The following is a 26,318-nucleotide window of genomic DNA, read 5'->3' as shown; positions in this document are numbered from 1 at the left end:
ATGCTAGTTAAGTTTTTGATGCTAGTTTTATATATATGTGTGTGTGTGTATATATGTATTTATTAATTTAAAAAATAAACAATACACTTAGAACCACCACAAATCAATCTTTTTTTTTCCAGTTCCAACATTTACTAGCTGTGAGATTTTTAAAAAAATTTTATTAATAAAACCAATCAACATACAATATGAACATTTTACCTTTTCATCACGTAGTTGTATATTCATCATCATGATCATTTCTCGGAACATTTGCATCAATTCAGAAAAAGAAATAAAAAGAAAACAAAAATAATTCATACATATCATACCCCTCACCCCTCCCCTTCATTGCTCACTAGCATTTCAATCCACTAAATTTATTTTAACATTTGTTCCCCCATTTATTTTGAATCCATATGTTTTACTCATCTGTCTATAATGTAGATTAAAAGAAGCATCAGACACAAGGTTTTCACAATCACACAGTCACATTGCGAAAGCTATACAATCATTTTCAAAAAACAAGGCTACTGGAACACAGCTCTACATTTTCAGGCACTTCCCTCCAGCCTTTGTTATGTCTTAACTAAAAAGGTCATATCTAATGCGTAAAAGAATAACTCCAGGTTAACCTCTCGACTCTGTGAAATCTCTCAGCCATTGACACTTTCTCTCATTTCTCTCTTCCCCCTTTTGGTCTAGAAGGTTTTCTCAGTCCCTTGTTGCTAAGTCCCAGCTCATTCTAGGATTTCTGTGCCATGTTACCAGGAAGGTCTACGCCCCTGGGAGTCATGTCCCACATAGAGAGGATGAGGGCAGTGAGTTTGCTTGTCATGTTGGCTGAGAGAGAGAGAGAGGTGACATGTGAGCAACAGAATAGGTTCTCTTGGGGGTGACTCTTAGGCCTAATTTTAAATAGGCTTTAGTCTGTCCTTTGCGGGGTTATGTTTTAGATGAACAAACCCCAAGATTGGGGGCTCAGCCTATAGCTTTGGTTGTTCCCACTGCTTGTGAGAATATCAAGAATTCTCCACTTGAGGAAGTTGAATTTTCCCTGTTTCTCACCATTCCCCCAAGGGGACTTTGCAAATACTTTTTTATTCACTGTTCATATCCTTCTGGGATTTCACAAATGGATATCTTAGTTAGCTTAATCATAGGCATATTTAAATAAAGTATCCATATAATCATTGTTTTGATAGTTAATCAAATGGTATTTAAGATGGTGTTTAATACTTAGAATTTAAGAAACTCTGATATCTGTAGCTATAGACTTTTTTCCTTCCTTGCTTTAATTTTAAATTGGTTTATGAAACATTGTACAAACACGCTTTACGATGGTTACTTACATTTTTATTTTTAAATATGCCTATGGATAAGCTAAGGTATCCATTTTAGATAGTTAAGATTTTCATATTTTAATTGTAAAGTATGTGTATCTTCACAGTTTACTGAAATCAGGAAAATATTTAGTAACATAGGTCATTACTAGAGGAATGCAGATATTTGTAAGAACTTTCTACTTGATGTTTTGATGCTAGTTAAATTTTTTTTTCATTTTACTTATTTTTATTTATAAGGTAAAATATTCTTAACATGATATTAGCCATTTTAACCAATCTTAAGTATATAATTCAGTGGCACTAATTACATTTGCAATGTTATACAACTATCACCACTATATAGTTCAAAAATTTTTCATCTCCCCAAATAGAAATTCTGTGCCCGTTAAGCAATAATCCACTAATCTGCTAGTTAAATTTTAATAGATATTTTTACATTCCAAGAATTCATGTTATTTTTACAAATTTGAATAACTTTCCTTACCTTGTAAGGGAATGTATCCTAACTATTTTAACATGTATTACCACTATTTTAAAGTATAATATTATCTCATGGTAAAAGAAATGTATATACTGGAAATGTATTTGTTTTGTGGTTTTGGTGGGTTTCTTCTTCTTTTTTTTTTTTTAATCTAACAAGAAAGAAAAACGTTTATTTTTTAAAATATTAATAAAATAGAGTCCCTGCCTTTAAAGAGTTGACAACCTAACAGAAGGAATGCACATGGCTAAGACATGAAATATGGTATAAATACTGTAAGAGGCAAATAAAATGGTAAGAAAGCTAGTGAAAAGATTCATGAAAGAGACAACATTTGAGTCATGCCTTAAAAGATAAATATGAACAAGCAAAAATTGGGGGAAAGGGCATTCTTGGCAGAAAAAAAAACTGCAAAGTGTGGGTGTGTCCAAGGAACAGCACATCAGAAGGCACTTGATCATAAATGATCAACAATTTCCTATTAGCCCAGCCTGCCATACCTACTTAACCATCATGCTTAGTCATGTATTCTTCAATCTTTTCAAATAAGGTAGCTACGAAAGAGTGCAAAGGGTGCATTTTCCTTTCTGAATTGATCCTATTACATACTGAATGAGGTAATTAAAAATGGATTCAGTACTAGAGGACTTATTAATGAATTATTTTATAGTCTGGGTTTTGGCTATTGAAAGGATTTGATTAGAAATTTTGGTCTTGACTAAATTTATCCAATACTATAAGTTCTTTAATTCTCAAGGACAAGATAGGAATTCCCCACAGAGCAGATTTAGATCTTAGTTTCATGCATCTATAAAGACAACTATAAATTGCAGAGGGCCAGGGCTTGTCCTGGTACAACAAAGGCTTTTATAGCAAGGAAGATAATAGCTTTAAACTGGAAGAGTGACTTGCAAATGATGCTAGAACCCTCCCTACTAGAAGAGAGTCTGGAAAAGAAGAAGGGAGGGGAGTTCTGTGAAATGGCTTTGTTCACCTCTCTGGAATGTAAAGGTCGAGAAGGTCTAAACAAAGCTTGCTTTTTGAGTCATGGCAATATTCATAGGATTTATGCACAGAGGAAATGGAATTATTCAGTCAATTCCAATTTGGGACCAAATAAAGAATTTCCTAGTCACTATCTACTTCCAACAGGCCCCCCCCCTTTTTTTTAATTGTTATGGAAGTATGGGAAAATTTCAAATATATACACACACAAAAAAAGAGAGGAATGATATAATGAGTCCCCATGTACCCAACACCCAGGTCTATAAATATCAACCCATGGCCAATCTTTTTTTATTTATACCTTCACCTACTCCTCTTATTCTGGCATGAGTCTCAGACTTTATGTCAATTCATCTGTAAATATTTCAGAATACATCTCTAAAAGATAAATATAATTCCTTAATATAGTCAAATATTCAGTTAGTATTAAAGGAGAAGTTGTATGTTTTATTGTTATTAAAGGGTTTCTTCTTTTGCTGAAAGGCTGTTGTTTCACTGTATGAAAATAGCACCAGCAAATGTAGCATAGTACAGTATATACACTGATGGTGTATAACTAACAAAAACTTATCTCTGCTCCCAGTTATTTCTAATGAAAATATGAAAGTATTTTGACCCAAATCTAGGGATTGGTGTAAGCAAGTTACAATATCATAACAATAACAATGTTACTCATGAATTAAATAATTTTTACAAGTAGTTTTTATATCATATAATTTCATGAATTCTAAATATAATTTAGACCCTAGTCTAAATCATTGGATGGTATGAAAAAGATACAAATTGTGTTTATCTGCTATCATTAGAAAGTTAAGGAGTAAGGAGTATTTCCTTTCAATAACTTAGTTGGAATGAGTAGTTTCTGTTTTCCTACTGTTACTGCTAAAAGTTGTTCTTATAAATTTCTATCCACCAGTAATTTAAAATATTGCTGGATAAGTTGTTTCAGACTAGTTTATTTGGGGATTCCATTTTCACTCTTCAATAGATTTTATGTATTTCTTCACTCATTAGTTCATCAAGTTCTGAAGGCTTACTCTGTCATCTTAATCAGCCAGCCATCCTCTTTAACAAGATTTGTTGGCAAGTTGTGGATTTTCTGCAAGAGCTTCATTAATTTCTATGACTTCTCCTGATAGAGGAGGATAATGTTCACTAGCAGCTCTCCCAAGATAAAGTTCACTAGCAGCTCTCCCACTTGTCAAAGTACCAAACTCCTCTTGTTTATTCAGTTTTGCCCCCACCTCGGAAAGAGTAAACACGTCTCCCAAAGCTTCTTGTGCTTTGCTGATTCCCACTGTTCCCGTACCATTTTCTGTTGTTATCCATTCCTATTTGTCTGTGAATTTCCGCACAGTGAGCTGATGTGTAGCATCTGGACAGTGGCTGTCCCCAGCCCCCAGGGCGCTGCTGGCAGGATGTGGCTGGCCCAGAGGCTACGTGCAAGCTGCAGACTGTGGTACCCACACTCTGGGCTGTGCTCAGCACCATGTTTGCTGGAGTAAGGACACCTGGCCTGTGGAGACCCCCATTTCACTTTTAAATACCATTTGTTTGCGTAGATTCAAATATGGCCCATGTGTTGCTTGGCTGAAATACCTCTTAAGGCCCTTTTTTTAAAACACGTGGACAGGCACTGGGAATCAAACCCAGGTCTCCGGTGGCATGGCTGGCGACAACTCTACCACTGAGTCACTGTGGCCCACCCAAGGCTCTTTTAATCTATAAATGGTCTTTCTTTTTTCCCTTGCAATTTATTTAAAACCCATTTTTTTCTTTGTTGTTTACTTATTTGTTATTCTTGTAGAGTTTTCCACACTCTGAATTTTGCTGATTATATCCTTGAGGGGTCATGTTTCTCTGTGTCCCTTCTCCAATATTTCCTGTAAAATGGTAATTAGAGCCATAGACTTGATCATATTCAAGAATATTTGGCCAAGAATATTTAATAAGTGGTTTGCAAACTTTATTAGGCACATAGTGTTAAACTGTCTGTCTTTATGAGATTAGCAGTCTTTGTTAGTTATTGCCCAGTTCAGATAATTCTTTTGTGGTTATAATATTCTAATTCTGTTGTTCCTTTTATATTTATTAGCTGGAATACTTTTATTTTATTTTATTTTTTTATTTTTTTATATTTTTTTATTAACGGAAAGAAAAAAAAAAGAAATTAACACAACATTTAGAAATCATACCGTTCTACATATGCACTCAGTAATTCTTAACATTATCACATAGATGCGTGATCATCGTTTCTTAGTACATTTGCATCAGTTTAGAGGAACTAGCAACACAACAGAAAAAGATATAAAATGTTAATATAGAGAAAAGAAATAAAAGTAGTAATAATAGTAAAAAAAAAAAAAAAACAAACAAATAAGCAAACAAAAACAAAAAAAAACCCTATAGCTCAGATGCAGCTTCATTCAGTGTTTTAACATGATTACTTTACAATTAGGTATTATTGTGCTGTCCATTTTTGAGTTTTTGTATCTAGTCCTGTTGCACAGTCTGTATCCCTTCAGCTTCAATTACCCATTGTCTTACCCTGTTTCTAACTCCTGCTGGACTCTGTTACCAGTGACATATTTCAAGTTTATTCTCGAATGTCCGTTCACATCAGTGGGACCATACAGTATTTGTCCTTTAGTTTTTGGCTGGACTCACTCAGCATAATGTTCTCTAGGTCCATCCATGTTATTACATGGTTCATAAGTTTATCTTGTCTTAAAGCTGCATAATATTCCATCATATGTATATACCACAGTTTGTTTAGCCATTCTTCTGTTGATGGACATTTTGGCTGTTTCCATCTCTTTGCAATTGTAAATAACGCTGCTATAAACATTGGTGTGCAAATGTCCGTTTGTGTCTTTGCCCTTAAGTCCTTTGAGTAGATACCTAGCAATGGTATTGCTGGGTCGTATGGCAATTCTATATTCAGCTTTTTGAGGAACCACCAAACTGCCTTCCACAGTGGTTGCACCCTTTGACATTCCCACCAACAGTGGATAAGTGTGCCTCTTTCTCCGCATCCTCTCCAGCACTTGTCATTTTCTGTTTTGTTGATAATGGCCATTCTGGTGGGTGTGAGATGATATCTCATTGTGGTTTTGATTTGTATTTCTCTAATGGCCAGGGACATTGAGCATCTCTTCATGTGCCTCTTGGCCATCCGTATTTCTTCTTCTGGTAGGTGTCTGTTCAAGTCTTTTTCCCATTTTGTAATTGGGTTGGCTGTCTTTTTGCTGTTGAGTTGAACAATCTCTTTATAAATTCTGGATACTAGACCTTTATCTGATATGTCATTTCCAAATATTATCTCCCATTGTGTAGGCTGTCTTTCTACTTTCTTGATGAAGTTCTTCGATGCACAAAAGTATTTAATTTTGAGGAGCTCCCATTTATTTATTTCTTTCTTCAGTGCTCTTGTTTTAGGTTTAAGGAGCTGGAATACTTTTATAAGGACAGACTTTCTTTCATCAACCATTTGGTTACATTGAGGTACAGTTCATATATAAGAAAGGCAGGATAAATACTTGTTTCTTTCCTTACATTCACCAGTTGAGTGAATAAAAGTTGGTTCAAAGGTGATCATTAGGCATGGTTGTGCATCATTACTAACTCATGGAAAGTTTACTTTAAGACTTGAATAATATTGGACTAGTTGACAAATTCCTGACAGGAATGATCAGCTATCTTGTTCTTTCAAAAGCCCTTAATATTTGCAATAAAGAACTATCTAGTTCATTCATTCATTCAACAAATATTTGTTGAGTACCTTATCTTTTGTAGTGGAGATAGATTCTTCATTTAACAAAACAAAAAAATATCCCTGCTCTTTGGTATTTTGAGTCCTATTTGAGACTAATTATTCAACAGCAACATTTCAGAACTTACTTCTCTCTCTTTTGCTCACTCCTTCAAATATATTTTCCATTCTATCAAGCACACAGCTTTTTCAACTTAAATGTTAAAAAAAAAAAGAAAGAAACCATAAGAAAATACTTCTTCTTTAGACCTTCAAATGCTATTGAGCTTTGGTTCTCTTTCGTTGAGAAAATTTCATCACTTCTTACTCATCCATAAGGTAGCATATATTTTGGGGAACATATATTGGTATTTCTTTAATGACTGAGAACAATATATGCTCAAATCAAAGAAGACATGCTTTATCATCTGTCAGATTTTTGTTATTATCAAGTTGTCTTGCTATGTAAAAGATGTATTTTAATTCTCATTGTTACTGATTTATGTAAGTAATAATTGATGCTTGATTTTTAAAAAATTACATCATGTAAAACTTGGTTTATGAAAGTAACAGGTAATTTGCAAAGCAAATAATATAATTTTAATAGGTTTGAAGAGAATATGAATATAATGATGTGATCTTGAAAAAAGAGTAGCTTTCCAGAGCAAAGAATATTTAGTGTCTATAAATGATTGGTACTGCTCTGTGTGTACTTGTTTCAAAATATTTTATTTTACTTTTGCAGGAGCGATTGGTTACATGGGAACAAGTGCCTTTGTCCGAAAAATCTATACTAATGTGAAAATTGACTAGAGACCCAAGAAAACCTAGAACTCCGGATCAATTTCTCTTTCGTGGGGGTGGAATATGCACAGCAAAAGAAAAAAAAAGCGCAAGAAGAGATTTGGGCTTTAATACTGGGTACTTTGAGGGTCTCTGTTTCCTGGATGGCTTAAAGTAACATCTATTTCCATTGATCCTAGGTTCTTACTGACTGCTTTCTCCGACTGTTCACAGCAAATGCTTGGATTTTATGCAGTAGGCATTACTACAGTACATGGCTAATCTTCCCAAAAACTAGCTCATAAAGATGAAATAGACCAGCTCTCTTCAGTGAAGAGGACAAATAGTTTATTTAAAGCATTTGTTCCAATAAAATAAATAGAGGGAAACATGGATGCTAAATTTACATGAATAGAAATCTTCCTGGCATTTAATGTTTCTATGTTATTGAAAATGATGTTCCAGAAAGATTACTTTTTCTCTTATTTTTACCGCCATCGCCAACCTATTTGTGGGACATTTTTGTATATTGAATCTGGGTTCTATTTTGACCTTTGTTTTTTTTTTTTTTCAACTCCATCCTTTTTTAAAAAGAATTAAAAAGTACTAAATCCTGCATGTAATATATCTGCTGTCATCTTGGATCAACTTCCCATTTATTTATCTTAAAATTATCCAGTTACGATCTTAATTCCATCCAAAGAAGATACAGTCTGAAGATAAAGGTGTACTCTCTACAATGCAATTTACTGTATAGTTAGAAAGCAAAGTGTTAAATGGAGAAGATAATTTGTTTTTATTAAACATTTTGAGATTTAGATAAACAACATTTTAACTGAATGTCTAAAGTGATTATCTTTTCTCCCCCTAAGTTAGTCTTACATCTTTTGGGTTTGAATGAAGGCTTTATATAAGAAATTATTAAAAACAAGGGGTGGGTGGGTAATAAATGTATATAACATTAAATAATGTAACGTAGGTGTAGATTCCCAAATGCGTTTGGTTGTACAGATTGCCTATGGAGTACTTTTTTCTGATGATTGGTGTAGAAATGTGTGATTTTTGGGTGGCTTTTTACATCTTGCCTACCATTGCATGAAACGTTGGAGTTTCTTCAAAATGTGTGTGTCATACTTATTTTGGGAGGGGGGGATTGTTTTCTTCTGTTTCTTTTCTCAGAATTCCTAACAGGAGCTAAATTTGTAATTTAGAAACGTTTAATTTTGTTAATCCTGTCTGGGACACTTAAAGTAATATCTAAAGCATTACTGCTTTAGAATGTTAAAATAAAATTTCCTGACCAAATTGTTTTGTGAAAATAGATGTGTTTGCAGTTTGAAAATATCTATTCAAAAGACTGTTACTGGGCAGTGCAACGGTGGCTCAGTGGCATAATTCTCACCTGCCATACCAGAGACCCGGGTTTGATTCCTGGAGCCTGCCATACCAAAAAAAACCCGACTATAACTGAATGCTTTTTTTTTTTTTTAATGTAGTGTAAACTATGCTTTCCTAATAAAGGTACCCATAGTTTAAAATCCCCAAACTTGCTTACATCTAGATTATCCAGTACAGTCACAGAGTAAATGATAGGCCTTTCTTCAATGAAACTGTAGCGCAAAACCTGTTCAGGTTAGTGTACCATGTAAAGTGAGGATGCGGTAAAATTGGTTAACTTACTATTAGATGAATAAATAAAGGTGAAAGTTTTCTAAGAAAAGTGGTTTTAATTTTGAATACATCATTCTGGAATTAGCCATAATGTGAAGTTTTCCTAGAGTCATTGAATTTTAATAGTTTACTATATAAATGACCACCTGAAACAATACCACATGCTGGTATTTTTAGAAAAACGTGGAAAGAGGTGTGTTATAACCTTTACGTGCAAGTCATGCCATTAATAGTTATATAAAATGCTTTCATTACAAAATATGTTTCTATAAATTGATGAACTCTGCATCCTATAATTTGGTTATGAAGAGTGAAAATTTTGCCTTCTTACCACTTAATATGGTTAATGTGAACGAACAGAAATTTGATCAGAAGCTAGACATAAATTCTCTTCATGACCAAATATATTAAATGTAAGTCATTGGTTCTTCCATTTTCTCTTCCTTCTCACTTGCCTTTAAGATCTGACAAGAAAAGACACTAAAAAATCAATTTAATTGCATATTTTATGTAATTTTTTTACTACATATAAAGTACTTTTAACATAACACAGAGTCTATCTAATGGAATGTGAAAAATGAAATTTGTTTCTCATGAATCTTATAGATAATAAGATGTAGGGTTTTTAAGGAATGTGTGGGTTAGCTATTTTCAGGTGCATCAATTTTTTTTCTACTAAATCAAGACTTCTTTGAAGTTCTTTGGCATGTGCAGTGAAAAAATAATTTCATTTCCAAATACATCAAGAGGTCCATTAAAGTGAGAATAAATCACCTTCAGAGAGGTGCTGGATGAATACTGGGGTGTCTTTAAAAAATTATAGTTCACTAATGGGGTAGCTCCAAAGCTCTCAGTTGTAGGATAGTAGTTGAGAATATTATTTAAGTTAATTAAAGGGTGGGATTTTTCCAACCCTTTAAAAGAGCTGTGTATCTGTCCTACATTTGTTAACATTATCAACTGATGCTTTGTACAGTAGGAAGAAGCCAATTGAAAGATCAACTTTCCCAGGGTATCTCTAAGCATGTTCCTCCTGAAATTGAACTACATTAGTAGTTGAAATCATTATACATATATTCTAGTGCAAGATTAAGATAAGGTGGAAATATGATGGCTGGATGGTAGTATATCATATTGGACTCCTAGATTGTAGTGTTTGCCCATAAATCAAGGCCCTTAGCTTAGAACTTACTATATTGTATTGATATCTGAACATAGTTAATGGTAAGTTCAGATGTTTTTCATAGAGAGTGGATGGACCTCTTTATAAACGTGGTAGTTGCAAGTTTTGGTTCTTCCAAAAGCCACTTTATTTAGATTTATCCCCCAATTGTATTCATTTTGATAAAGCTTTTGCTTCCTAAATGTTTACTAACCATCTATGACGAATGTCTTGCAAATAAATATTATTTTAAAACTTTCTGAATTCTTACAAATGTAAAAAAGAGAAAATATTAATGTAATTTATTCAGGAAAAGCTAAATACCGAAGGCCTTCTGCATATGAATTCTGGGTGGGAAAAGCCTATTTGTAATCTATACACTACAGTTTTTTCTTGGTTTTAAGTGTAGGTTGCATTGTGTCTTAGTGCTTTATTCTCTTCATGGAATATGTACTAAGTAGGAGTAGTAAAATATGAAAACAAATATTCATTAATGTTTTATATTGTCACAAAAATTTCATAATTATGGAGCTATATTTTAGTCAAGATGTTTAAAAAGGTCAGAGAAATGAAAATTCCTCAATTTGTTTGGTTATGTACAGAAATAGACAAGACTAGATTTAGAGGTAGGGTAGATCAGAAAGTTAACATACAGCTGCAGAAATTTTGTAAGATTTAAATTCAGTAAAGAGAATAGCTCTAGTTCCTTCCCATATGAGCATTTCATAAAAGCCATCTGATTTGATGTTCTTAATGAAACTAGACAGAAATGTACAAAGACAATAGTAAATAAAATTATAGTTCTCATTTCACTGTGTTAGGAAGTGGTAATAAAGAAAATGTTGTGAAAGTTGCTTCTATTGAGATATTGGCTTGCTATTAATTGACTGATAAATCAGCATATTACATGTTTACCCCAGTTCATTAGTTTAGGTCATTTGAGATTTGGAAATGTTTTTAGTAAGGGCTAAAGGCAAAGGACAAATAATACAGGATTCTATTTGAAGAACAACGGAGGATACTTGGAAAAGCAGTCTCTCTTGGGCATTTCAACTGTGTCAAACTTGAATCTATAAATCCCCACAAAGTATGGACAATTGTCAGAATTGGAAGCAGATAATTATTGCTCAATGATTACTTCCATTTTGTACACAGCCTTGGTTGGTGTAGGACATATTCCAACTGGCTTTTAGTAATAGAAATTCAATATATAATGTATCAGATACATCTGAGATTCTAATCTAGTCTGTTAATTTAACTGAAGTTGGATTTTTAAAAAGTAATAAAAAGTTAAATGTATTTCGTTGTATCTTTTATTTCTTTCCTTTTTGAAACAGGTGAACCAAGCACAATAATGGGATAACCCCATTATTGTTGGTATATGCATATGAAGAGATTACCTATAATTAAATAAAGCAGGTATCAGCAAACATTTTTCTGTAAAGGGTCAAACAGTAAATATTTTAGTCTATGCAGGCCTACGCAACTCTGCCATTGTGGCACAGATGCAGCCATGGTAGACAATACAGAAACTAATGAGAATGCCTGTGTTCAATATAACTTGCAAAAACAGATGGTGGGCAATAGTTTGCCAACCCCTAAAATGACATATTTAAAGTTTAAGTTTGAATTTCCCCTCAACTTCATATTGCAAAAAAAAAAATCAGATGTACAGAAAAGTCAGAAGAATGCTACAATGAAAAAAGTTTCTTTTAAAAAAACTTTTATTTTTACCCTCAATTTTTTAGTTTACGATTGGGTCCCACACTCAAACACCACTCTCTCATGATTATCCTTGTCCTGATTGATAATACATTGCATTGTCCATAGAACTTTTATCAAAGCAATTTCACATGTTCACTTAGAATGCCCCTGTGAAATTAGTAGTGTAGATGAGAAACTGTGGTAGAAGTAATCAAAATTAGGATCCTGTTGTTTTTACTGTTGAAACTAAAATGATATCGTTTTTCCAGGAGACAGGAACAGATAAAATCACATTGAAAATTAGTGTTCTTTACAAATCAAGGGATTATTTTTATTCTGCTACCTCAAAGTCAGTAGTTAGTTTCTCTACATCTGTTTGTACATTTTGTTCTTTATCTCCGTTTTTCAACTAGTTTTTAAAATCCTTGTCAACCTCGTTGGCTCTTTTCTCCTAATTTTATTTGCTACTCCAGTTCACATCTATACTTGGCAATTCTGTTAGTCAAATAATTAACAATGGTTCAGATTTGGATAACTTCAGGTATCTTTAATGACTACTTTTTATATGGTTGGAAAATTAAGGACATAAGGGGGTCTTAACAATGCTTCTTTAAGAGCAGCCACTTTCTTGGTTTCAAAGTTTATTAAACAGTTCATCTACAATTTAACATCAGAAAAGGTTGGGAAATAAACTTACACTGGAATACTCTGACCACTTGTAATATAGTCTACAAATGTATTTTACATTTTTAAATTCTTTAAAATGTCATTTTCAGTGTTTCCATGTTTCAGGTGATGGGAGTTTCAAATTTTAAAAAGGGAGATGGTTGTAGGGGGAAGTTGATGTAATGGATTTTAACGGACCAGTGTTAATGTTATTCCATGTGAATCCGTCTAAGCGACTATGATATTGAGACTTAATCTTGAAGGTTAGTGAAAGGGAGGGTCTAAAGAATGAGATATGGAAGGTGGTTCCAAATTGAGAGTTGATCAGAGAGGTCAGCTCCAGGATAGAAACAGGTAGAGTAAGGCAGATAAAAATAGGTGAGTGTTATAAATGTAGTAGTTCCTTTAATAGATAACAGTACCGGATGTGGGGTGTGTGGTTATCACAGCATCCCAGGCAAAGATAGGGAGGTGTGAAGAGCAAGACCCTTTCAGGATGACTCCCGAGTGTTGAATGCAACAATAGTAAAGAATGAGAGGTGGCAAGACCCAACGTTGGAAAGTTGGGAGAAAGGCCTGACTGGATGGTGAGGCGTGGTTACCACCCTTTGGAGCTTGGATAAAGGTTTAGGAGAGCCATGAAGGGTTTTAAGCAGTTGCTAAAAATTGTAACTATAGCATATTTTTTACTTCTCTGAAGCTCAAAACACCTCTTCAGTGACCCGCAATGTACACTAAAGAATGAGCCAGCAGACAAGAGTGCCCCCTTTATTCTGGAAGTTCTATCTTGACATGGGAGGAGACTATGGTGATATATAGCAGCATGAAAAGACAAAATGAGGAAAAACCTTTAGTGGAGTAGTTAAGGAGGACAAAACTTGACAGCCTTGGAGGGGTTTGAGAGCAATTACAAGAAAACCTGGGTCCTCGGGGTATAGATATATATGCAATGAGTTGGGCAGGGGACAGACCTCTGACTGAGAAGGTGGAAAGCTTGTATCCACTTGCAGGTTTTCCCCAGGACCACGAGATGGGGGAGGAAACCGGCAAATAATTATGAGTATAATGATGGAACTAAGTTGAGCAGCCTTAGATCATAAAACCTTTTATTCTAAATTTACCTGTTTTTTTAAATAAAAATTGAGATTAGAATTTAACATATCAAACTGGTGAGAGAAATTAGGAAGTATGACACCGATGGGAAAAAAATGTAACTCCCTTCTCAATTGTTCTTTCTTTTCAGATATTTTGTTGATATTTGTTGATTGGTAGCCTAAGTAGCATCTAAGTAGGACTTCTGGCATAAAACTCCGCTGCTTTCCGGAGGTTGTTTGCCTAGTGCCATCTGGAGACCTGGAAGTGTCACAGAAGTTTGTTAGGCCTTTTAGATGTTGAATTTGTGGACATGTCTACAGACAGGTGGTGACCTTCACTGGGGTGAATGCAGAGAACTATGGCGTTGGGTTTGACTCCTTCCAGCATTCAGGCAGAAATGATGTTCAACCCCCTTCCACACCTATTGCCTGTTTGCTGGCCACTTGGCCTTCCCTGCCATTTGGTGTTATCCATCCCTTCTTTCCCACCTGCCAGTTCCCAACCAAATCTTGCCCAATCTGGCTCCATCCTGTGCATGCCCATTTGATGAAAACTCAAGTAGCATGAAACAGGGCCAACTCCTTGCATTTCTTTCTAAGAGCCAGGACAAAATATCTAGTACCACCCTTCCTGTGGTTAACTTTTAAACCTTTACTAGTTTGAGGGACATGCTATCCCAGTTAATAGATGAAAAGACAGATGGCCATAATGCAAAAAATTCAGAGTTGGTGTAAAACTTGGGTCCCTGTGGATTATTCCGTGGTGGTGAAATCATGAGGGAACCCAAAAAGGATATTTAGTCTATTTTTCTGCTTACATTTTAGGTGAAAAAGATTCTACTGGATGTGGTACCAAAAATCTTAACACGTTGGTGTGTTTTTTCTTGATTAGGGCAATTTTACTTGCATACAAAGGTCTTTGAAAAGTCTATTTGTACTACTTTTTTTTTTTTTTTTTAGGTCTTTAAATAAAAATGGCTCCTAAGGCCAGTATGCCTGTGAAACCTATAGGAGTAAGTTTCAAATATCTTTTGGTTATTTTCCTAAATTAGTTGGGTATTTGTTTTTAATGGGCAAAAGAGAACCAGACTTCAAAAATTGGTCATTTTCACTCCAAGTCAATAGTGTGTGGCTCGTTTTATCAAACAAACCTGTAAGTTAACAGAAATAGACACAGACAGCTGTTCGTTTGTTTGTGTGAACCATCTTAGACTGTTTTACTAAGGAATATTGTCTTTAAAAAGAAAATCCTTAATTTTAAATCATTCTTCCTTACACGTCGGCAGCCACTACCTTAGATTAGGTGGGTGCCGCAGCAAGTGCCCTTCACGACTGAGAGGAGGGGACGAGAGCTGGGAAACGAAGACAAACCGCCAGTTGAGAAAGCTAAGAGAATCGTAATCCTTGGTTTTTCTGCGCTGAGGACATGACAGACGACGATTCACTTCATCCCTGCAGAGAAACGATTGTCCGCAAGCACATTGCGAGTTGGTAGCAACGCGCACCGCTCACATCGGGCTACTGGTCCTGAGCTCCAAGCTCTAACCGCTGCTGCCTGTCTTGGTCCACGTGTACATCCGGGAGTTGGAAAGTGAGTTATGAGAATAAAACTAGTCGGAAAGTCCAACCGTGATCTTCAGGAGCAGCTTTCTCGGGAGCCCTTGGCCCGGTGGGAGCAGCGCGGGCTCCGCGTCCTTGCTGGCCTTCAGCATCTTCACATCGCTCTCCTTGCTCCGAAGTTGCGGAGGTGATGGGGAGGGGAGGGGCCTCGCCTCGGGCGCCGGAGTGATTGGCTGTCAGGGGCCCCGGGCGAGGGCTGTGTGGTCCAGCCGGGGTGGAGAGGGGCGGAGCGGGGCGGAGCGGCCACTGCTCCAACCACCGCCGGCAAGACCACAGTCGCAGCAGCCGCAGCCTCGGCCACCCGGCGAGTAGCTCCGAGCCGCGGCTTGCCAGGCGTCCCGCGGCGGACAGCGCGCGCCGCGCTCAGCTCGCTCTGCGCGGGAGCCATGCCGGGCTGCAGCGCGTAAGCTCCGAGCCGGGTCCGACCCGCAATCTATCGCCCGAGCCGAGCTTTCCGTGCACGCGACTTCCTCGAACCCCCGTCAGCTCCTTGCAACCATGCCCCGGGCGACTACACTCGGGGCCCTGGTGCCACTGCTGCTGCTGCTGCCGCCGCTTCCCCGCGACGCCGGGGGTCTCCGGGAGCGCTCGGGCGCCGCCTCGTACTACTCGGCGCTGGAAGGCGAGGAGGGCGCGGAGCAGCAACTGGAGCATTACCACGACCCGTGCAAAGCTGGTAGGTGCTGCCGCTGCAGTCTGCCGGAGAAGTCAGGCCGAAGTTTGCGTGTGAAATGCACACGAAGTGGGGGCAAGCCTGCGTTGCCATCTGCGGGGCGGGTCTTCCCCTCCGCGGAGGTCCCTCAGGCTTCCCAGGAAAACAATGCCCCCGAGGAACTGCTTAAATACCAATCTGCGTCTGGGACGTCCCGGCCGTGGTGTGAGGCGCGGCCGGGGTGGCGACCCGGGGAGCCCTGCCGAGGCGAACCAGGGTGGGTGCCCTGGGCGGAGAGGGCGCTGGGTGCTGGCGGGCCCCCGGTGGTCTGACAGCCAGGTGGGCAGGGCGAGCCGCCTCCGGGCGCGCGGGCTGGCGCAGAGGAGCCGGACTGGGCGGAGTTGCGGGCTCCCATTTCACGGCATTTCCAACTTTCGCACAAAGTTTCCCAAGATCTTGTGTTTGGGGCTAGAGAATTAAAAAAAAAGAAAGAAAGAAAGAAAGAAGCGCTTTACAGCAGACGATAGGAAAGGGCTGCCGATGGGGAGTGTGCTATGACTCAAGTTGCTGCAAACTTGCGGGTAGCCCCCTTAGCGTGGTCCGGACCTGGGGGTAGCGGCGGGCGCGTGCTCTAACCCGGCCGGGCAGCGGCGGGTCTTCCTCGCGCAAATTCCAGGCCCAGCGCGGCAGTTCCCGCTTCCCACGAGCCACCAACCGGCTCAGGTGTCCCGAGGAGAGCTGATTCCAGCTGAAATCGTTGAGATGTTAGTCCAGGAGGGCCTGAGCGCATTTTCCAGAGAGACCTGATGGGGTTGGGAGAGTCCCGAGCCGGGACACATGAGTCCTCACTCCATCGCGGAAGCTGAGGGTCCCAGAGGCCCACCGAGCCGCCTCTGGCCGCCGGCCGGGGTCCCGCGGGTAGTCGTGTTTATCTCTGGGCGACGTGCCACACGGTGTTACTTGGAGGCCGGCAGACATGAGCGGAAAGAGGAAAGAGCACAGCTTCCACCCGCAGAGGGGCAGCGTACCCACCAGGTGCTGGGGCCGGCCAGGTGTGCGTGAATGCCAGGGGCCAGTGGTCTCATTCCTTCAGTCCCTGGAGACCTCTGTCAGCCCCAGTTTCCTCAGGGTCTGCTTCCTCCAGCCAGAAGCTTTCCTCATAGGAAATCCCCAAGGATTTGAAGCTAAAACACTCCCTACCTCCCCTTACTTAACTGTGGGTCTCTTCCTGGGCCTCTCTTAGGTCTCCTGGATCTTCTGGGTTTCTTCCTGACTTCTTAGTTTCTGTGTGACCTTGGGCAATCCCCTCCTCTCTGTGAATTACTTTCTCTGTCTGAAGTTGTCGGACTTGTTAGGGCTGCAAACCCACAGGCCCAGGGACATGTTTCTTTTGGTCCACCTGGCCACCTTGCCCTGGGCCACTTCACACCCAGCAGGTGTTTGAGTTTGTGTCTCCTGGCTTTCTCCTGTTGAGTGTTTTGCAAATCTCTGACCTTTGGTTCTAGCCCCATCTCTCAGAGGCTTAGCAAACAGTTAGGTGTAGTATCCCAAAGCTGGCATTTCCAAGTCATTTGATTTCTGCATCTTAGTTTTGTTTGTAAATGGGAGTGATTCTTAATAGATTAAAATGCTTTAGAACAGTGCCTGACATATAGAGAATTTTATAAACCGATTTTTGTCAAACACATTGAAGAAGTCTTCATGCTGACCTTTGAAATAGATTTTAAGCTATAAAATACAAATTTACTAATAGACATTATATTTGATACTGTAAAAAGGGGCAGGTTTCCAATCAGCTGGTTGGGGAGTGCAGTGCATGAGAAGCCCTGACAAAAAGGGGCTGGTACTGTGCGGGGCTTCCTGCACGTGGGCTCTGTGTGGCAACCCATAGCTCTGCCATTTGGGTTTTCACCTGATAGCAATGGTCCAATGACAGTAAATTATAAGATGTTCTCCCAACCACCACACCCCTGAGAGCAACCTTCACAAAACTCCAGATGGCTTCTCCTGCGTGGCTGCCCTCTTCCACATTTCTTTTATTGAATTCAGAGCCAAAAGTCCTGGGTCCTTTCTCTTCCCTGCCTCTTAGAATCTACGTGGCCTTGAGCAAATCAGTTCACCTCTTCCTGTCTCAGTCTCCTCATCTACAGAAATAAGGATGGAAACAAAAATGCTTGCTTTGTAGGGGGTCATGGATCCAGCTTCATCTGGATTTCTCTGAAAGCAGAACCTTAGACAAGGACATATATGTGTAGTTAGTTTATCTGGAAGGTGGTCCCAGGAGGCAGGGGTGAGAGAACAGAGAGAGTGAGACAGGAAAGGAGGAAATTCAATGATGGGAGGGCAATGGAGGTAACTGCTTTAGGCAATGTGGTCTTGATCTACTGGGATCTCTGAGAAGCTTACAGGATGCCTCCCAGAATTACCTGCCCGAAGAACAGAAAGCTGGAGCATTTATCCAAGAGCTGCTGTCCTCCCTTGTTTTCTCCCTGTTCCAGTTTCTATTCCTATGTGAGAAACCACACCACAGTCAGTGTTGTGGAACAATGATCATTTTACCATGCTCCTCATCTTGTGCAACAGGAATTTGGGAACAGCACAAGTGGGATGGGGGTGAGGGACTCATCTGTACTCCACAGTGACTGTGGCCTCAGCTGTGAAGACCTGCAAATTGGGATGACTTGAAAGTTGAGTGCTGGAAGCATTGCAGGCTCATTCATTCACATTTCTGGCAGCTGAAGCTGGTTGTTGGCCAGAGTATCCACAGGTGGCCTCTCCAGGTGGCCTCTCCATGTGGGCTAGTTAGGCTTCCTCACGGTATGGCAGCTGCATTCTAAGTGCAAGCATACCAAGAGAACAGACAGAAGTCATATTCCCTTTTATGACCTTACCTCAGAAATCACATTGTTGCTTCTACCATGGTCACAAGTCCTCCCAGTTTCAAGGGGAGCAGACAGACCCATTTCTTCATGAGAGGAGTGTCAAAGTCACATTATTAAAAAAGCATGCACAATGGGAGATATTGTTGCAGCCAGTTTGGGACAATACAATCTGCCATACTACATGAGGTGTTAACTTCCCAGTACATCCGGTGTGCTCTGCATATATATTGCAGACCTAATGGGCTCCTACAGCTTCAGAAAAAGTTCTCAAGCAGAAAAGTGGGGAGACATGCAACAGATACATGAAACTGCCCAGAGTTGAGCTGAGGGAATGTGCTCAGGTCACCAAAATTGCCTACATGAAACTCAGATAATATGAAAGTGCTTTGTAAACTGTAACGCGAGGTACAACCTTTTGGGTTTATTAAATCCAAAGGCTCTGGCTGACAGGAAGCTTTGCTTTTCAGCTGGTGGCTTGATAGATGCTGTATGTAGCTGCCTCCACTGAGAATTCAGCTTAGCCAAGCAGGCATAGAATGTGTGGCAGTCAGATGTCAAAAGGAATGCAGAGGTCCCAACAGTGGCTAGAACTCACACTGGGGGAGGCTGGGCCAAGGAAGGCTTCAGGCCCCTTTTGGGTGAGGATGATCCAGGTGAATGACAGCAGGAACATTACTCATTGACCCTCAACACAGTCTTGAGAGTGGACAAGCAGCTGCGATGGTTTCCCTTTTGCTATGGGAAACTGAGCTACTGCCTGACCTCAAGGCTCCTTTGACTTTTCAATGCCATCTCTGCAAACAAAGCCTGAGTTCTAAGGACAGGTAAGTCCTGGATGGCCTCATCAGAGGCTAAGCCCCCAGTTTTAACGTCAGTGGGAACCTGTTTTGTTTTGTTTTTTCCTCCTGCCCAAACTTGCAGTGACCGGCGACTCACCCTCTCTTGGGGGAGGCCTGTGTGTAGAGAGTCTTTGAATCCTCTGGCCAGCACGGTGAAGAGAGAGCAGGGTTGGGGCAGTGATTGTACATCAGAACCATTCACAATAGCCCCAGATTTGCAGGGTTCCGGGTCTGTGCCAGACTCTGCACTGGTTTTGAGGATCTCAGGACCCATAAGGCCTTGTTCCTGCCTTCTGGGGGCTTCCAGCTCAGGGTGGGCACGGCGTCGGCAGGAAGCTTCCAGGTCGAAGCTGAGGGCAGACAGGTCACCAGGTCACTGCACCAGCAACACCTCCGGTGGGCAGTTTTGGACCTTCCATCTGTCGCTGCTCCCCCACCCCGCCGCCAGTCTCTTGGCACTGCCCGGCTCCCTGGATGAGGGAGAGCCTGGCTCCTCCCTGCCCTGTTGAGGCCATCGTGGTAGTGAAGCCAAACTTCGGAATCAGGACTTAGGTTTCCCTTCCCAGCTCTGTCACGTCCTAGTTGTGAAATGTGAGCAGGTCCCTCAACCTTAGAGCCTCAGGTTCCCCCATCTGCGTAATGTGGTTAATAGATCTTTTTAGCAGGGCTGTTGTTATGTGAAAGACACTTGACTTGGTGCCGAGCAAGCAGAAGCCCTTGATAAATGAACTCTTGCTCTGATTATGAGGCCCTGAATAATCTATTATGCTAAAAAAAAAAGTGTGTGGATTCAATTAATCATATGGCTAGTGCTGCTCCTATTCCTAATGGAAAGGCCATGGCTCAAGATCAGGTTCTAGAAGCTACTTGCCCAGATTCAAGTCTTGACTGTCGCTTACTAGCTGTGAGGCCCCAAGAAAGTGCTTTCCCTTGTGGGGTCCCAGTTTTCTCATCTATGAAACTGGCTATTACTGTCTACCTCATAGGTTATTGTGATGATTAAATGAGTCAATGTAGATAAAGCACTTAGATTAGGGCCTGGCACATGGCAAACAGTCAGGAAAGATTAGTTACTGTTTTTATCATTAGCATCCCACAGAAATCCAGAACTGTTTCTGAATGGCAGGAAACCAAGTATCTAAACAACTAAAGCCAGGTGATGTTTTAAGATTTTTATGTTTTCTAACGATGCTGATGCTAATAGCTCCTCTGTATCCAGAGACTTTGGTCTAAAAATATTCTGCTATGAATCTCCTTGGTTTCCCTGAGAATGGTGTTAGGCTGGGGGGATTTCCATGCCCTGAGAGCCAACTTGATATCCAGGCCCCACCGAGATAGCAGCCCCTGACTTCCCTGGAGGTGCCTGAGTGGGGTGGGTCCTGGCCTTCAGTGGACCAGAGGCTCCTTGCAGCTCCTCTTCTTTCTGAGGTGGCGTTCTTACGGCCTCCAGATTCCAAATAGCAGAGATGCCAGCAGGATCTGGACCACAGCTGTCCCGCCATGGAGACCCGGTCGAGCAATCTGACTTAGAGGCTGTAACTTCATTGGTCCCCAAACCTTTGTCTTCTCAACCCTCACCAAGTTCTCAAGAGGAAGAACAATGATATTAACTCTCACGGTGTTCACAGCCATGCCTAGAGTTTTGGGCCACATTGATGGTTTGCAAAGCTATTCCCTTCTGATCCTTCCATTGGCTCCTCAGGCCTGGAGATGCTCTAGGATCTCCCAGGGATGGTCTGGGGGCTCCCAGGGAAGGTCTGAGTGCTTGCCCAAGGGAGAGGCTGGGCTCTGAGAATGACCTGCACAGGGCAGTGAGCTTGTAATTGGTGGTAAAAGAGCTTCAAATCGCTGCTCTCCCCTGTACATCTCATGGCCCCTCCAGCCCTGGACCTGCTCCCCTTTCCTGACTCCTCCATGTTGCCCAGTCTGAAGGTCACGTTTGTGCACTTGTTCTAGAGCACCTCAGCCCACTACTTTCTTCTTTAGCCTTGGCTTGGAAGCTGACAAGGATGAGAAAAGGCTGGCCTTCAAAGTACTCTCCATCTCAAGGCACAGGGAAGAATAAATGAATAATACCTGGTATGGGAATGCTTCTGTCCCTCTCCCTCCTCCAGAAGGCCAGCCTTCCTTCATTGAAACACGAAGGAGTTCATCCAGACATGTTCAGCTAGCACTGGGGTGCCTCTGAGATGGGCAGGTAAGGGAGTTTTTGTTTGTTTTTTACTATAAACTTTTCCCTAATTACATGGGGGGTGGGTGGCAGGTGAGTTGAGGAACATAGGTCCAGACACTCTCCTTACCACCCCCCCCAAGGGGGAGGACTTAGATAATCAATGTTTTTAGATTTCCAGTGTTTCTGGGTGAGTTGCAGCCTGGATACTAACCACTTTCTAGGGCAGAAGCAGTGAAACATGCTGTTTAAGTCAGTTTTAGATCACGGGCAGCCTGTGGCTTGAAGCCCGCCTCTGGCCTTGCTAGCTGTGTGGTTTTGACCAAGTTTCTTAACCTCATTTGGAAAACAGGACTGATATTAAACTTATCCTATTGGTTTCTTTGAAGATTACATGAGGCAGTGAACATTAAGATTTTTAAGCAAACATTATTGTTAGTTCTGTTATTATTACTTATATTATTGTTCCCCATTTAAGAATTTCCCTGTAAGTTACTGTCTGTTAGTGGCCTGTGGATGCTGCTCTCTTCTTCTCAGGGCTGTAAAGCCTTCTCCTGGGAAGCATAGCATGTGGCAAGTGATAATTTATTGCTCCAGCTCACTCTCTCTCATCCATGAAGAAGGGAGAGGATGACAGATAAACGAAATGCATATAAGCAGGGTTCTCATGGTATCCTCTTATCCTGCTCATAATACACTTCTGCCTGGATGCAGACATAGCAACAGCAACCGTGCTTTCCTGCTGATTGGTTACGGACCTATCTGTGATCACGCCACCCTCTAACCACTTCTGTCAATTACCAATAAATATTCTCAGGCTCGCCGCATGGGCACTTGAGTGTTGATGTGCAGCCCTGAGTCTGTGCCTGCTCCGCCAGCTGGGCCACTTATCTCTCAGCTTATCCTGCAATTTGCACCCAGCCTCTTCCCTTCCTCCCACCTGGGTTACTGGCCTTGAGTTGATGTGAGTCCTGCTTGAGCTAATTTCCCATAGAGCAGCTTCAGGTAACCTTCCTTTCCAACTCTTCTTCATTTCCCTGGCCAGTTCTCTTCCCCGCTGAGCCAGCCCTGGTTTCGCATTCTCTTCTTGTTGACCCAAGATCTACCATGATTCACTAAGCCTTGTGCCCCATGGTTGCAGCTAACAGATTCGTACCAGAGGTCAGCCGGGTGCTTAAGTCAGAAGTCTGGTCACCAACCTGGACACCTTTCTCCTCTCCCTCCCCTTCTCATGTAGTTCAAACCAAGTATTTTTTTTTTTTTTTTTTTTTACATGGGCAGGCACCAGGAATCCAACCTGGATCTCCAGCATGGTAGGTGAGAACTCTGCCTGCTGAGCCATCATGGCCCGCCCTCAAACCAAGTGTTTATTGCCAATTCCATTCCCAAAATTCAGCTGAAGACCGTTCCCTTCTTTCCATCTCCACTGCCACTGTTTGGTCCTAGCCCTGCCAGCTTCCACTTGGGCTACTGCAATATTGTCTGAACCAGTCTCCTTGCTGCCTGTCTTACTTCCCCATAGTCTGTAGGCTCATGGCACTGAGTGATCAGACCTGCTTAGGGACCTTTAATGGCTTCTCATTGCACTTGGGATGATGTGGCCTCCAGGCCTTGTGTGTTCCCCCTGCCCCTTGCCCACCATGCTCTAGCCTCACTCAAGCTCACCCTCCTGCCTAGAAAAGTCTTCTCCTGACTCTCCATCCAGTCAACTCCAACTCATCCTTTAGGACTCAGCTTAGATATCATTTTCCCCATGAGGCCTTTCCAGCCCCCATACTAAATCAGGTTCTTTCTCTTAAATCTCTCATCACCTTTGCTTTCCTGCCTAGCACTTCTCACAGTCTCTCACTGGGCATGTCTATTAGTGTGATTTCTTGCTCAAGGCCTGTCTCCACTCTGGACAGTGTGCTCCATGGAAAAGAGATGAGACCCATTTGGTTTCCCAGTTATCAGCATAGTGTGGGGCACGTGGTGGTGCCCAGCCAATATTTGTCAAATCAAAGTGAGCAAATACAAGACCACGGGGATTGGGAAAAGGTAGCAATTACTGGAAGACAACCAAGGAAGGGTTCCTGTTGAGAGAGTGGTAAGCCCTGAGCTTGGCTTGGGAGGATTGATGGAATTTGGAGAAGCTGGGATACAGGGGAAAGGTACACATGGAGAATAAGCAGTGTGACTAAAGGTGGGACACCAGGAATGCCTCGAGTGGGTCTGGAGCTGAGGGTGTATTCTGGTTCACTTTGCAGAGTGGTAATAACAAGATTGAAAAGAATTTGGAGCAGTGTATTATTAGTTAGGATTCTCTAGAGAAACAGAATCAACAGGAAATATTCATAAATATAAAATTTATAGAAGTGTCTCATGTAGCCATGGGAATGTAGAGTCCAAAATCCACAGGGCAGGCTGTGAAGCTGACAATTCCGATGGAGGGTCTGGACGAACTCCACAGGAGAGGCTTGCCGGCCAAAGCAGGAAGAGAGCCTGTCTCTTCTGAATCCTCCTTAGAAGGCTTCCAGTAATTAGATTAAGCACCACTCATTAAAGAAAACACTCCTCTTGGCTGATTACAAATGGAATCAGCTGTGGATGTAGCTAATGTGATCATGATTTAATTCTATGAAATGTCCTCGTAGAAAAAGCCAGGCCAGCACTTGCCCAACCAGACAAACAAGCACCACCACTTGGCCAAGTTGACACATGAACCTGACCATGACAAACAGTGAATGTCAAGCTAAGGCATTTGAAATGTGTCCTTTAAGAAAAGGGTTTTTCCATGGTTTTTTGAGCAGTGAACTGTTATAATGAAGGCATATAATGCTTAGGATCTCTAGAAGTGGTAGGCAGGGGATCCCCTGGCAGTGTGACCACCAAACTTGGGCTATGGCCTTGGCAAGGGAAAGGAAGGGAAGATGGGCGGGAGGTTATGGTTCTGTTGTGGGTGATGAGGGCGTGGGGGGAGAAGGTCCCAAGTTGTGGCTCAAGATGATGGTTGAAACACGAAGGAGTTCATCCAGACATGTTCAGCTAGCACTGGGATGCCTCTGAGATGGGCTGGAAAGGGAGTTTTTGTTTATTTTTTACTATAAGACTTTTCCTTAATTACATAGAGAGTACACATTCATTTAGAAAACACTCAGAAAATATAAAATGTAATCATGATGAACAGTTTCCAGCAATTACACTGCCTAGAAGGAACCTTTCTTGACATTTTGTTGTATGTTCTTCCAAACTTTTTCTATGCATGTTTATAATGCTTTTCTGAAATTTTTTTTCTGAAAATTCTATACAAGTTGCTTTGAAGCTACTTGTATTTTACTTTCATTTTATATTATAAACCTTTTTCTTTGACAATAAACATGCTTGTATAATAAATGTGTTTGTACAATATCAATTTAAAAGTTGTTTTGGGCACCATTATATAAATGCATCATAATTTATCCAGTCAGTCCCCTGTTGTTGAACATATACATTTTCCCCACATTTTGCTTTTATAAACAATGATGCTAGAGCCATTCTTTTATACACCTTTAATATTTTCATTAGAATACATTCTCAGAAGTAGCATTGATGGGTCAAAAGCATAGATGCTTTTAGGGCTTCTGATACTCATTTTTAAATTTCCCTTCAAAAAGTCTTAATTCCTTTATACTCTCATCAATGTATTTTGTATTCTAGTTTTTAAAAATATTTGTTGTTTTGATAGGAGAAAAAATATTTAGCTATCTACAATTTCCATGTATATTTTAAGGTATATTTCTTTTTCAAATGGTTTTGAACCTTTTAAAATATATTCTGACCATTTGTATTTCTTTTGCCAGACATCTCTCCTGTTCACGTACTTTTCTTCTGTCCATGTTTATTCTTCTATTTGGATGTTCATTTTTAAATATTTTGTAGGAGTTCTTTCTACACTAAGGACTTCAACCTCTTGTCATATTTATCACAAATAATTTTCAGAGAGAAGATTTTTCAAAATCAGAAAGCTTATTCTTGACCATATAATTATTTCTTTTTTCTCTCATGGAAATTATTGTATGACTATTTCAGTTAAGATTAGGTTAAATCTCTAGAACTACTCTAGAACCAGACCCAAGGAAATTGGCTGTGTCCATCAGGGTCTAGTCAGGAGAAACTACATCAGCACGCTGAACAGGGAAATTTTAATATAAAGAAGTATTAACTAGTAAAAGGGGGTTAACTATTAAAAAAGGTAAAGAGAACTGTAAAAAATATAGGAATAGCAAATGTAGGGAGCAAACACTATGGAAGGAATAAATTTGAAAAGGGCCACCCATCCCCCTTCCCCACCCCACCAAGGTTGAAATTCAAATTTGTAAGAGAAAGTGTGGCTGTGGCCCACGGAATGTTGGAGAAGTTCACTGGTGAACAGGAAATTGCCCATTGGAGTGCCGGCAAACCTCTGGAGGGTGGGTACCAAAGGGTCTCCTGAGCGCTGCTGACAGCTACTCTATAGGAGCAAAAAAGAAGAGACTACCAGAAACAGAGAGAATCT

At 40.6% G+C, this 26,318-nt stretch overlaps 2 protein-coding genes across 2 annotated transcripts in view; both read left to right on the top strand.

Annotated features, from left to right (window-relative positions):
* TM9SF3 (transmembrane 9 superfamily member 3) overlaps positions 1-11,477 on the top strand; it is a 78,329-nt gene extending 66,852 nt beyond the window's left edge. Inside the window, exon 15 of the mRNA XM_077125604.1 lies at positions 7,308-11,477. Within this exon, the coding sequence (XP_076981719.1) occupies positions 7,308-7,375 (68 nt within the window). The 3' untranslated portion in view covers positions 7,376-11,477. The remainder of the gene's footprint in view (positions 1-7,307) is intronic.
* Positions 11,478-16,625: 5,148 nt separating this feature from the next.
* TLL2 (tolloid like 2) overlaps positions 16,626-26,318 on the top strand; it is a 143,257-nt gene continuing 133,564 nt past the window's right edge. Inside the window, exon 1 of the mRNA XM_077125600.1 lies at positions 16,626-19,620. The gene's annotated coding sequence lies outside the window, so the exon portion shown is untranslated. The remainder of the gene's footprint in view (positions 19,621-26,318) is intronic.

This window comes from Tamandua tetradactyla, chromosome 13 (assembly GCF_023851605.1).
Source record: "Tamandua tetradactyla isolate mTamTet1 chromosome 13, mTamTet1.pri, whole genome shotgun sequence".
NCBI classification, from domain to species: domain Eukaryota; kingdom Metazoa; phylum Chordata; class Mammalia; order Pilosa; family Myrmecophagidae; genus Tamandua; species Tamandua tetradactyla.
The sequence above is the reverse complement of the archived record's forward strand: the minus strand, read 5'-3'. Positions and strand labels throughout refer to the sequence as shown.